This window comes from Petromyzon marinus, chromosome 6 (assembly GCF_048934315.1).
Source record: "Petromyzon marinus isolate PM22_M1 ecotype Great Lakes invasive population chromosome 6, UKy_Petmar_22M1.pri1.0, whole genome shotgun sequence".
Lineage (NCBI taxonomy): Eukaryota > Metazoa > Chordata > Hyperoartia > Petromyzontiformes > Petromyzontidae > Petromyzon > Petromyzon marinus.
The window spans coordinates 4003147-4016785 of record NC_133672.1 but is presented as its reverse complement, the minus strand read 5'-3'; the positions used below and the strand labels follow the sequence as shown (position 1 = coordinate 4016785).

The following is a 13639-nucleotide window of genomic DNA, read 5'->3' as shown; positions in this document are numbered from 1 at the left end:
CGCTGCGTCAAACTTTTGTAAATAACAACAACAACAAAAATCGCGAGCGCGACGTTGCTGCCGTGAAGTTTTCGTTCAAACAGCACGAGCGGGCGCCTCCGATGCGGCCGGCGTTCATTTGCCGCTCGCAACCGAGGCACTCTGCTGGGAACGGACGCTGCAAAGGGTTACCCGTAGGTCGCGGCAATGGCCGGCGAGGCCCCCACCGCTCCTCTCACCTCCCAGCCCAGTCCGGCGAGGAAGTCTTCGTAGGACTGGCTCCCGCCGGCGTTCGACAGGATGGAGTGTTTGTCTTCCTGTCCCTCCGCGACGAACAACACGGCGATTTTGTGCGTCTCTCGGCTGGCGGGAGCGGGGAGGGGGAACAACACAGACCGGTGTACGCTCGATTAGACTTGCGGGACTGTGTTCGTTCGTTGCTTACCGTTTTGTTTTCTTAACGACAAACAAAATATACACCACCCCGGGTAGGTTTACACAGTTGCACTGTAAGAGATCGACGTTCGTTCGGATTTCACCGCGTAGGTTTTGCGAAATTGGATTCAGAATCGGAATCTTTATTTGTCCTGGAGAAATCCGATGAGCTATGAAGCTCTTTTCCACAGGTGTTGAGCGAAATGTTGCGGGGCATCTTGCCGAACGACACGCGGTGCAACCAGAAAACATCGCGGAGTGATCTACAGCCGAAACCGTTTTCTGTAAACTGACGCGTTCAATAATGGTAAATGACTTCACAACGATGTGTGCATAAATCTCGCTTTAAAGCTTTCGTGACTGCAGGGATTCATCTTCTTGGTTCTTTCGGTAAAAGTCACGTAGAAGGGAAATAATAAAATAATAAAAATAAAACATAATCAAATAAAATTCTCACGACGTTTCGGCCACAACACAAGCAGCCGTCCTCAGGTGAAAAAACAGAACTGTCGGAAAGACGGCGCTAAAAATGATTCGTCTTTCCGACAGTTCTGTTTCTTCACCTGAGAACGGCTGCTTGTGTTGTGGCTGAAACGTCAAGAGAATTGTATTTTATTATTTCCCTTCTACGTGACTTTACCGAAAGAACCAAGAAGATGTGTGCATAAATACGAATTCCGGACTACTATGGAAATGATCCGAGACTGTTTACAGTTATTTCCATGACGAGTGTTATGCAATAGACGTTATGCCTTTCCGCAATACCAATTGGTCTGTTGTATTATTAAACAGTTTGGTATTAGTTACATCATTCATTAATGTATAGTTAAATGCATATTTCACTTCATGTAGAACGTACCAGTATTGAGAATCCAAGTTTTTCAATTCCCTTAAAAGCTTTTCATTCTTTTTCAGCAGGTCAAAGCTTCCTCTGCAAATGCACACACGCACATGACCACACACGCACGCGCACACACACAGTCACGCACCAATGAAAACCGGCATCACAATTCGCATTGCGACGTGTCGATTAATTAATTACAATCGGCTCTTCGGCTCACTATACAAGGATTTAATCCATAATTGTATTCACGTGCGGACGTAACGCTCGAGCTACATTTTGGCGAATGGAGGGGAGAAAACTGTAGAAGAGACGGAAAAAAATGTGGCACAATACAAACGAGAAGTTCAACACGTAAGCTGTCGCGACCAATATCACCCACAAATCTGGCTGTCGCCTGATGAAGCTAGTTGTAATTACTGGAGAAACGTCGTACTCAGATTTTAAATGTCGTGGCTTGGCTCTCCAACACACCGGTTAGTGCTGTACAAGTGACGAATTGCCATGTTCTGTTTACGTGACAACCCTTACTAGTTGGCTGTGTCGGGTGGTGGCAGGTTTAACGACACATTTATATATTTATACGCGCTCTAACCCCAAACCCCCTCCCCCCCCCCTCTATTATGGACAAACGAGAAGGTTAATTTAAAAAAAAAATAATAATCGATTTTTTGTATTCGAATCACGATGGCAAATCGTGACAATTTAACTTCTAATTTTCATTATGGGCGTGAATTGCCACAGCCCTAACATTCTCCTATTCCAAACCTGAATGCGTCGTATGGACGTGGGCACCTTAAATATTGACATATGTATACATTTCATATGGTAGTATTTATCGGTTTATTTCTTTACAAGTGCCAGGTGTACTAAATTGCAGTGCTACGACACACCGCGCTATTACATGTACGCAAAAACGCATCCCACTCCTTTGGATGTCACGGAAGAGTGAATCCCACCGAAATGCAATGCGGTGAAAGGGAAACGTGCAATGGAAACGTTTAAACACAGGCTACCTGTTGCAAATGCTATCTTTAAAAAGCATACAATGACATACTGTACCGCAAAATGGTACACTTTGTCACTGCCTACACTCAAACATAATGGTGTCTTCGAAATCCTTAGACGCTATGCTTATATCTTCTGCAGGAATGCTCGTCGTATTAATATATTGTTCCTGATAATATAAAACACTCAAAAAAGCACTCTGATCCAAACGGTGTAGAATTGATATAAATATGCTCTTTTTGGAGATGCAAAAAGTGAAACCTAATTTTTTTATAATATTCACTTTCAGATTCGCTGCACCACCTGTGGATGAATGCGATGACGGTGATCAAAACCACACCATCAATGGATCCACGAGGTCATCGATAAATCTATGACTATTGAGCACAATTTTCTGCCACATGCTTGGGAGCCGATTTATCACAAGTGTGCAGAGGTGGGCTGTTAGGGACTCTTGCGCAGGGCTCCGACCCCACTGGAAAGACCAGGTGTAAATAATAAATACAAGATTACCCTCCACCAATCCCCCCTTGCAAAATGGATAACTACCCAGTGCTGCTTCATCTGTGAAGGTCCACTCATAGACCGTGGGTTCATGAGGTCACAGACGTCCAGAATCCACAAGTGAATGTCACACCCCCCCCCACCCTCGCCCCCCCCAACCCACCCCTGCCCCCTCCCTGATCACTACATGAGAGGCATGCAAGGCTTCATCGATTCAAATCAATTCCGATACAGGCATGGAGAAGGGCACGAGATCATGAATTATTTGCCATTCGCTAATGGAACAAATGAACACTGGACAAACAAAATGTGACCAAAAACGAATACAAACAGGAGGGTAAAATAACACAACAAATAAACAGATTCTGGAATCAAATCAAGATCACAAATCATGCCAACAAGATCATGACCACAGATCGTAACAATTCCTGGAACTATTTGGGGAAGAATTGTAAACACGTTTACCACATTGACCCATGGGGTTTTTTTGGGAGGGGTAGGCCACGTGGTAGTTTTACGCCAAAAAATTCGCATCATTAACCCTTCACAACCCGACAAGGTTGTCACGTTTTAACATATATATTATTTAGAAGTGGCCACCGTATCGATTAAATTTCTGCCAATGAACCTCCTCCTCCTTGCAGGCGGCTTCGAACTTTTCACGAGTGAATTTGACCTGGTGATGTTTGAATTGAGTCGTAACAAAGTCTTGTTTACAGACTTTTGTGGTTCGGTGACGGGCGGCCGCCCTGGTTAATGCCACGCACTGGAGCCGATTTACTGAATTTTAACTGAAACACACGTGCCGTCCGCTTCACGGCGGGCGCTAAAGATCGCGAGGCGTCATCCGAAATAGAATAGGCCACGCGTGCTGGCGTCAAAGGCCCAACTTTGATCATTACTCACAAATTACCTGATTGGATGAAGCCAAAGAGCAACATCGCCCCCTACTGTGGAACTACTGCAGACTGTAATTGTCTGCGAAATGCATGTTTTTTGTCCGCGAGAGCTTTGAGCTAGTAGACTGTCGTGAAAACCAGACCGTACAAACGGTTTGATTCGATTTCAATATTCCCCGTTGCATTTCCAAGAGACGAGGCTGACGGTGGGGGGAGGGGTGGGGGAAGGGGTGGGGGTAGTGGGAGAGCAGGCTGTGTACCTCTTATCCCATGAGAGGAGGCCAAGGTCGTTGAGCAGCAGGCGGCAATAGTAGAAAGTGGAGGACGGCTCCGTGGGCTCGGGCTCTGTCTGTAGAGCGGCTGCATTTGCAGAGCAAGAGGAGACCGTCAGCTGGCCCTCCCCGGCCAGGTGTGCCCTCTCTGCCTGGCTCTGCCTCCGCAGGCACTCCATAAATAGCGTCTCGTCCCCAGGCTCGGCGAGGGGTGCGGGCGGGTCGACGGAGGGCACGTGAAGCGGCAGCCCGGGTCCTGGCAAACACTCGGGGCTGCTCTGTCCGACGTAGCGAAGCAAACTGTCCAGGGCATCTTCTCCGCCTTCCAGGGAGTCGTACGTCGGCAAGCGGTTTCCGCCGCTCGCAGGCGCACGCTCGCTTTGCCCACCGTTCGCTTCGGAGCCTCCAGGCGCTGGATCCCGAATGGTCCAGTCGCCGCCCGCAGGAGGCGTGCCTCCAAACGCACCTTCGGCAAGGCCACCGTCGGGCTGGGCGACGCCGTACAGGAGCGTGCTGTCCCACGTGTACTTCCCGGAGACGTCGCGCGCGATGAAGCGCACGTCGCAGGCCGGAGTTTGCAGCCCCGCCAGCTCCGAGCTCCTGCCCGGAGAGAGCGGCAACTGGACGAATGACAGGAGGGAGTCGCCGCCGCCGCTGTCGGCGTGCGACAGGACGAAGAGCTGCAGGTTGGGGCTTGAGAAGAGCTCGGGGCCGATGCAGTCGTCGCTACCGGCGCCGGTGGCGCCGCTCACGCAGGGGTTCTCGTGGCCCTCCGTCAGCAGGCTGGCCAGCAGTGCGGGCCCGCCACCCATGGGGTAGTGGCCCAGGTGAGTCAGCAGGTGCACCATCACGGTCCAAGCCGCCAGGGGCACGGGGTCATGCTCGCTGCCCTCGGAGCCTGAGAATAAATGACAGACGTCGCTTTAATGCGAATGCATCTCAACAATTGCACGATACATAATTACTTGTGTACGGTGTTGCTTTGTGCGTTGAATGGGGTCCCATGGTTTATATGGAGTGCTCTACCCAACAACATCCCGTAATCCGGCAGCATTTGTTAAACAAGTCTGACTCTGCTGATGCGACCCAGGTGGTCGAAACAAATGCTGCTTGGTAATATTGGTCAGGAAAGCCAATTGGTTGATGGTTTTAAAAACATTTGTGGAGCCATAGAAGCAAGTTCTGCTGATATTAGCTTTAACCAATAAACAATGAGTTGTCACTGATGATTAACGCTGGGATCCAGCCCTTGAAATACTCGGCACTGGTCCAGTGGTTCAGTCTGATTCCATGATATAAAAAAACATTATGAAAGTCTTATACAAGGCAAGAGCCTGTAACACGTGATCACAGCTCTCTTTGACCCAGGGCTGCATTTTAGGGTAAAATGTGTTGGTGAAAAGGTTTTTTAATAGAAAGAAAACACACGCACACATATTTTACCAAGTGCAGCATGATACTTTGACAGCATTGCAGGGAGGGGGGGGGGGGCAACTCACAAGTTCAAGTACGCGACAGTTTATAAAAAAAACATTCACACCTTTGCAAAAGCTAAATTTACGTTATTTTTTTCCGACGTTGAAAACTCAAAACCTTTCCAAATCAAAGCGAGCACGGTCTGTAAAGTAAGTCAATTACTTTAAGTATCATCAGTCTACATTCGCAATTAAGAATGAAAATGTGAAACAAAAGTGAGTAAATACTTAATAAAATACCCCAGCAGCATGGCTGACGAGCAAAAACGTTTATACCAGGATTGACCTATTTTAATAATTTATCACATTGCAATCATCGATTCAACATCATGCACGCGGGATTATTTTTTTGCAAATGCGATCGAAGCGCGATTCCCCGTGATTTTTTTTTTAAATCGGCCGCGCGGCTTCACGTTCGCAAACGTGCAAAAAACAGTGACCACGAACAATACAGGGGGCGAAAAACGGTGAGTCATGTTGATTTTTAATCCTGGGTTCACCAGACACAGGGATAACAACACCATGGGAAATAAGCCAACTGTGCGCCCAAAGAACCACCCCCCCCCCCCGGCCAAAACAAAAAAAACCCCTGCCTCCAGGTGAGTCATAAGCTCGGAGATAATGCATAGGTATTAAGGGGGAGGTAATTTTACATTCAGCTGTGGACGTCTAGAGACTCGCCGTGCATTTTACAACGCGCCGCGCGCCTCCCTCGGCGTCCCTTTCAGCGCACACCTACACCACGCACAAAGGAGAGCCTGCAGCCGCCAGCACTTGTCATTGCTGCGAATGAGGTTAAGTCCTTTTAATGACCGGAGACGAGTTTTCAAACTCTCGGTAACCTTCCATGCGCGGCATTGTCTCCCACTTTGCGTCCCTTTACCATTAGCCTCGACGTAAAAGGGTTTTTTAAAACCGAGCCTGCATCCAGTGAATGTTGCTTAATTGCATTTCAGCCAAATGCCACTTTCCCCCCCCCCCCCGCCCCCCGCCTTCTTCCATCCATTTCTTCACAATTACAAGCTCGATCGCAAGCAGACAAAGGCCAATGGCGAAAGTGGGTTTTACGTTGGCAATCACAACCGCAAGGCTCGGTCTCCTTTTAACATTAAAAGGTTCCTTGTTTATGGGTCTGGGATTTGATGGTGACCCAGAAATAGGATTAGAGGGAGGCAGCAGGTGATGTTTGTGTGGGGAAGCTTTGTGCGAGGGATAAACAAATAAATAAATCCCAATCCCACTCGCTTTTTAAACTTAGGCCCTTTGCACCTCCACCCTCCCCCCGCAGTGACATTATTCTCATTCATATCTATTTTACTATTTTTTTTGTCCATGTATATATATTTTTTAAAAAATTGATGTACAATAGATATTTTTTTTATTATTTTTCTACATGCACATATTGAAAACATTTTATACTCGTATATATTTTACAAATGTTTTGTACGCAAATATTTAGAAAAAAATTGCACGCATTTTCACATTTTTTGTTGTACACATATATCTATTTTTAAATGCCATCAGACTACGTGCCAGATTGTCTATTGACGTAACTCGCTGACCCGGCCCCTGCTGAGCTCCGAAGCTCATCGGATTTCTCCAGGATAAATACAAATTTTGATTCGGATGTTTAGATGCCCAGCCAAAGGATTGCATCTCCACTTCAGCAACCGATTGCTATGTAAATGTGCTTCATGTGATACCATAAAATTATTGTTTCGTAAAGGAAGGCGCTATTTTCACACTGACGCTCTGCAGTAATTTCACAGCAGGGGGCGATGTTGCTGCGTGTAATCCCAATTGATTAATTTGCAAGTTATTTTCCACGTTTAGACCTTGACGCCGGCGGCACACAAAGGTCGACTTCTTCAAACGTCACGGGATCTTTAACGTCCACTGTGAAGCAGACGACGAACGTTGTAGGCGTCAATACGCTAGCAGTATTGACCGGGGCGGCCTGCCTGGTTCGAACCGTGGACCTCTGCAACAACCGCTGGGACACTTCACTGACCCGTGTCACCGGTAAATTCTTCACATGATCATAACACTACATATGAACCGGAGGCGTTTTTGTTGTTGTTAAAGCAACTGTTTCCACAATACAGTAAAACCCTTGTTAATTTGACACATTCGGGACTCTGGCCTTGCCGAATTATCCAATATTCATAATTATGTACAACGGTACTCCCCAGTGCCTCCTGCCCCAATACGTTTTTTTCTCCAAATTTATTTTCCAAACTCTTCACACCGTACGCATTGACACACACCCTGCATCAATTCTATCCAAAACTTTGGATCTGTCTTGCAGACCAATGGATTTATACTTGAGTCCCTTTCAACCCTTTCTTGATGTGGGTAGAGATGACATGTCTGAGAGGGTTGGCTTGCAGAGAGTGCATAAACGTGGTAAAGTCCAAAGCATAGTGTCTGAACCCACGCTAACCACGCGGCTCGCCTCGAGACTGAATCTTTGTTTTGGTTGTGGCACACGGCGTCGCTCCACGTGCATGCCGAAATTGGACCATTCGGTATGGCAATTCGGCTTATGGCGAAATACTAATACTGTATAAGTACCGAAAGCACAGCCGTGCTGAATTATCCCCATTTATAAATGATCAAATACCGCAATAACGAGGTTTTACTGTAGATGAATAAACTGAGGTCAAAATCCTGAAAATGAAATTGGGGATTGCTCTGTGTATGTACAATCATGACATAAGAGATTAGTTAAATCCTCCTACAAATAAATTAATGCATTGCCGTATACGTTGCAACATATGTAATTGAATTCTAAACAAAATACTGAACATAATACAACATGCAAGCAGACCGCTGAGTGTGAAATGTTAACAAAGAAGGCATTGCTTTTGATTTAAAGCTTTCGTGACTGCAGGGATTCATATTCTTGGTTCTTTCGGTGAAGTCACGTAGATGGGAAACAATAAAATAATAAAAATATAAAACAATAAAATTCTCACGACGTTTCGACTGCAACACAAGCAATCATCATCAGGTGTGAAAACCACATAGCGTCCAAGAATGCATAAATACCCCCGTAGCATGAAGAAGGACTCTCTTGAGGAGCCTTTCAAAACCATCACTTTACCCTACATTGCGGGGATCACAAAAAAGATCTCAAAAATCTTGAATAAACACAAGATCCAGGTCCGATTCAACACATTACATAAAAACCGTGATCTGGTTCCATCTGTAAAAGATGTGATTCCGGACATACAGTACCCTGGCGTCTACAAACTAAGTTACCTCTGTGGTAGTAGTTACATTGGAGAAACCAAACGACGTCTCGGACCGCATTCGTGAACACAAAGCAGACCTAAAACACGGTAGGACCAACACCTCGGCCGTAGCAGATCATTGATATAATTCAGTAGGCTCACATGGCATTGACTTCTCCAAGACAGAGGTTCTTTGCAAGCCATCTGGCTACCATGAGAGATTCGTTCATGAGGCTATCCACATATACGAACACAGAGACAATTTCAACCAAGATGGATTCTGGTTTAGCAATCATTGGAAGGATTTGATTAACCATTTCGGGTCTTAATTGATTGTTCACGCTTACGGTGGCTTTCAGACCGCATCCATCATTTTCGTCTCCCCCCTCCTCTTTTCCGAACATAGATGGACTCGTCCATCTGAATAACTGCCAAATCGCTCTCCGTGGTGCTAACGTAAAAAAAAAACGCCACTTTTTAAAAAAAATTTTGCTGTGGTTTTCACACCTGATGATTGCTTGTGTTGCAGTCGAAACGTCGTGAGAATTTTATTGTTTTATATTTTTATAATTTTATTGTTTCCCTTCTACGTGACTTTACCGAAAGAACCAAGAATATCAACATATTTTGTGTTTGTTATAGTTTTATGATTGAGTAACGTGTTATAACCAAAGAGAAATAGATCATGATATCAGCATAGGAAGACTTCCAGGAAGAAACTGGCATTAACACGTGTTACATTCGGTGCCCTTGGTCAATCCACTGCTGGATGGGGACCTCCCCAAAGCTTTGCGGGAGATAATTTGACCATACTTCACCAATCTCTGGTTGGTGAAGGTGGGGAGCATAGAAGTACGGCACAACAATGAGTGTTGCTGTACCGCCCTTCTGCCGTTCACCATGTAGCCCGGCAGCAGTCTGTGACAACCTGTGGCGCATGATGCTCGCCTATCCACCGCATCGCGCGCTTTCACATGAGCTTCTGCGGCCGTCTGTGGAAGCTCTTCCTTCCGGTATTAGGAAGCTACTGGGAGCTGTGCATTCTCATTTCTTTAAAACGGCTTTTTGTGATTAGTTTGTTGTCCTTTCCCCCACACCTCCGATTAATACGGTCGGCTGCGTACGGTGCTACAGATGTTCAACGTACATACATCAAAGCCAACCCAGGCTCAAGCCCGCTCGGCTTTCCTCCGAAGTCCAACGACGTCCTACACCTGTCGGCGATTCAGCCAACGAAGGCAGAACGCCGTCGCGCTTCTACCACGGTCACCCGGCATCATTACCTGGGGCGCAGGCAACGGACGCAGACTGCTCGGCCAGGCCCTCGGAGCGATCCTTGCGGTCTTCCGGCGAGGCCTGCGTGTCATGCCCTGCCGAGGCCGGCGCCTCTGCCGGTCCCAGGGGAGCGTAGCCGGGCTGCGCGAACGCCGCCGATCCGTGAACGCAGCCGTGCAGCACCTGTGGGAGAAAATGGCACGCCGGCACGTGCGGACACAACCAAAGGATCCTTCGTGCAGCCTCAACAGACTTTTGCGGGCAAGTGCTATTGGTGAACACCTACGAAGGCCGGCAGGGCAACACGAGAGGGCGGGTGGCCAGCACCACGTGCCGCTATGCACGCGCATCGCCCGTTTATCAATGCACTGCTGGATGAGGGCCTCCACTGCCTCAGTGGACATCCTATTTAAGGAGTTATGTTGTATTAAAACCTTTTTTTTTAAATAGCGTATCGTTAACGATAACTGATGCCCTTATTTTATTTGCACAGAATGTCACATTAAACCATCATCTGCCATCGTCTATCGACTGCTGGATGAAGACTGCCGCGAGCCATCGCCATCTCTGACGGTCCTGCGATGCAAACACCCATCCATCCATCTCACATCGCTCCATCTCAATCGGTGCACATCGGCTCCACTGTGTTTGCGCCGTCACAAGTTCCGTAGTTTGAACACCGAGGTGGTGTCATAACGGTTCGATTCCCAGCCACAGCTACCATCAGTGGAAATTGAAAGCAAAACCAGTCCTGACTGCCCCTCCCCAACTTCCACCTTCTTCAATCCACATGAACCAGCACGGTGAGGTATGGTTGAACGAACCAACCCCCACCCCCCATGACTGGTACATTGGAGGAAAGCCTTTATCCCGCAAGGAGAACTGACAAAAGGCTTTAAATTATACTCAATTATTTATCGTGCAAAAAATGCCAGATTGCCTATTCTTTCTTTTTAATGATTTATTTTACCAGGTAAGGCCCACTGAGCTATGTAGCTCTTTTTCCGAAGTGACCTGGCCACAAATGATACCTCAACGAAGTGGCTTATGTTGACATTCATAGCAGACAAATACTCTAAGCGCATGTTTCTAAATGTGGAGGGAAAAACCAGAGGACCCCGGAGAAAAATCCACACCACCACGGGAAGACGGAATATAAAAACTCCAAATATACAGCAGCAGGCGTCAAGGGTCGGGATCGAATCCACGACCTCTTGCACACACGAGGTGAGGTAGTTAACATCTCACCAGCTTACTTTTGTCTGGGCTGCCAAACGCAGAGCACGCAATGAGAGTTGAAATATTCCATTTCATTCCCCGGACCAAAACGCAGCTGACGAGCAGAATAATGGAACGGAGCCGATCTGAATGGCTTTTCTTCTTCGCGGCGCACGCTGAAGGGAGCATCTCAATTATGCTGAATGTTAATTATCATTGGCATGGCGGCATCACTAAGCAGCAGTGGTAAAACAGAAACAAAAACTTTATCTATAGAAACAAGAGCAGACAGACAAGGACATTAGAGATGGCATACCTTTCAGGTTTACAGATGCACCTACCGGATTAGTGGGCGAAGACTGACAGTTGAGCGAATTAATCAATTAGCTCCGACTGTTTTTAATTCTTTCGCCTATTCTGAATAACGGGGGAACAGAAAAACGAATCTCCATATCCGATTTTTTTTCTTTACAAGCTCTACCAGTGGAAGCTTTCTTGTTTATTATCATCATTGCAGCATTTATAACTTGGTCCTCTTTTTGATTTAAAGCTTTCGTGACTGCAGGGATTCATATTCTTGGTTCTTTCGGTAAAGTCACGTAGAAGGGAAACAATAAAATAATACAAATATAAAACAATAAAATTCTCACGACGTTTTTACTGCAACACAAGCAATCATCATCAGGTGTGAAAACCACAATAAGAAAATTTGAAAAAGTGGCGATTATTTTTAACGTTAAAAATAACCGCCACTTTTTCCAATTTTTTTACGTCAAAAATAACCGCCACTTTTTTAAAATTTTCTTGTTGTGGTTTTCACACCTGATGATGATTGCTTGTGTTATACGTGACTTTACCGAAAGAACCAAGAATATGAACTTGGTCCTCGTTTATGTAAAATATTACTTAAATGCCAGTTTGCAGAGCAAACACAGCTATAGCAACTGGTAAAAAAAACCAGCACAAGTATCTCCATGGCAACAGACGCTTCACATTTTACTCAAGTGCACCTGCAAAGCCCATTCGAGTCCTGCTGTGAGTTTTCCCTGAGTGAAATTCACCACTATTCAGAAAGATACTGCTCTGGCGAAAAAAAAAACAACAGCCCGTTCCAACGAGCTCCCCGAGCAGTTGCCCCGGTTCGGAAACCGCGCCTTGTCTCGGCACGATGCTGCCCGACGTTCCGGAAAAAAGCTACTTTCACGACGCGGAGGAGAAACGTCGCGCACTCAAGAGCCGTGCGACGTGACCGCGAACACCCACGCGGAGAGCGGCGCAACTCCCGTCGTCACGCGCGGGAGCAACAGGAATACTTTTTGAGGTTGAGCTCCCGGGACGAACGGGAAGCCGCACGCGACGGACATAATCTGAAATCCTTATTATGCGTGCACCCCTGGTTCCCCTCTCTAAAAAATACGGCCATAACACATCCAGCACCTCCTCCCTTCTTCTATCATTTGCCGATGAATGCCATGCGGTCGAATTATCGTGATGGCTTTTGTAAGGCGAAAATAAGCGAAGACCAGAGTAAAGGTCAGGTACGTAATCGGCAAAATCATCTTCCCATTACACAAAATAATCTCCGGATACTCCCACACAGCTATACAATCCCATAATTTGATCTAAAAATGCGTATTTATTCTATGAAATGGCATAAAAAACATGTTCACAGATACGTGCCCAAATCAAAAAGGATATATTATAAACATAATAGCTATAATTGTTTGGTATGAACAATTCGTAGCCTTTTTTAGCCGAGCACGTTGAACATTGGCGCCAGAAGGCAATGTCTTGAATTATCCCATTTCGGGGCCCTAAACAGAAACAAATCTTTGGGTGCCTCACCCGATTCCAGACGTTATATGACAATCAATCTACGTGCTGCACGAAATAACTATACGAACAGACTCATTCGATATTTTAAAGTTATTTTAATATTATTTTTACACTACTCGAATTGTGCACCAGTCGATCGGCAGGTGGCGTGTGGTGGGGTAAAGTCTGGGTTCTCCCACCAATTACGAAACGCCTGCCCAGCTTCAAATAAGTGGGCCAAAATACCCTCCCAGAGGGGCTCTCTAAAGCTCATTCTCGTGAAGGCCCCTTTCTCCAGCAGTCGCGTTAGCCAGGAATTGCAGGGCTGTACCATGACCACGTTTTTATTACAATGGGTAATTTTTTACATGTGTAAGGACAGTCCGGGGTGATGTAGGGACAGTACGGCTCCCCGGGACCATGGTTGCTAATTAACGTACCGGGAACAGACAGGGTCACGCTAGGGTAATCTGGGACCTAAGTGGTCGCTAATAATGATTGATGGGATAAGCGTGAGGGAAAGCATGGGACCCAACGGTCGTAAATTGTAATAAGGGCAGAGAGAGAGAGAGACAGGGCCAGGTGCGGTGAGCGAGAGTTGGGGAATAGGGGCGTGGCCGGGTCGTGAGAGGAATAAGAGCCGGTGCAGACCGGACCTCGTGGCTGTTGTTGTGGGGAATCG

At 46.6% G+C, this 13639-nt stretch overlaps 1 protein-coding gene across 10 annotated transcripts in view; it reads right to left on the bottom strand.

Annotated features, from left to right (window-relative positions):
• The window catches only part of LOC116939645 (ral GTPase-activating protein subunit alpha-1-like), a 142336-nt gene that overhangs the window by 41445 nt on the left and 87252 nt on the right, over window positions 1–13639 (bottom strand). For all 10 annotated transcript variants that reach the window (XM_032948310.2, XM_032948312.2, XM_032948316.2 and 7 more), the window contains 4 exons: window positions 9933–10107; window positions 3927–4836; window positions 1274–1345; window positions 219–342 (listed from right to left, as the gene is read on the bottom strand). In XM_032948310.2, coding sequence (XP_032804201.2) covers window positions 219–342; window positions 1274–1345; window positions 3927–4836; window positions 9933–10107 — 1281 coding nt within the window. The remainder of the gene's footprint in view (window positions 1–218; window positions 343–1273; window positions 1346–3926; window positions 4837–9932; window positions 10108–13639) is intronic.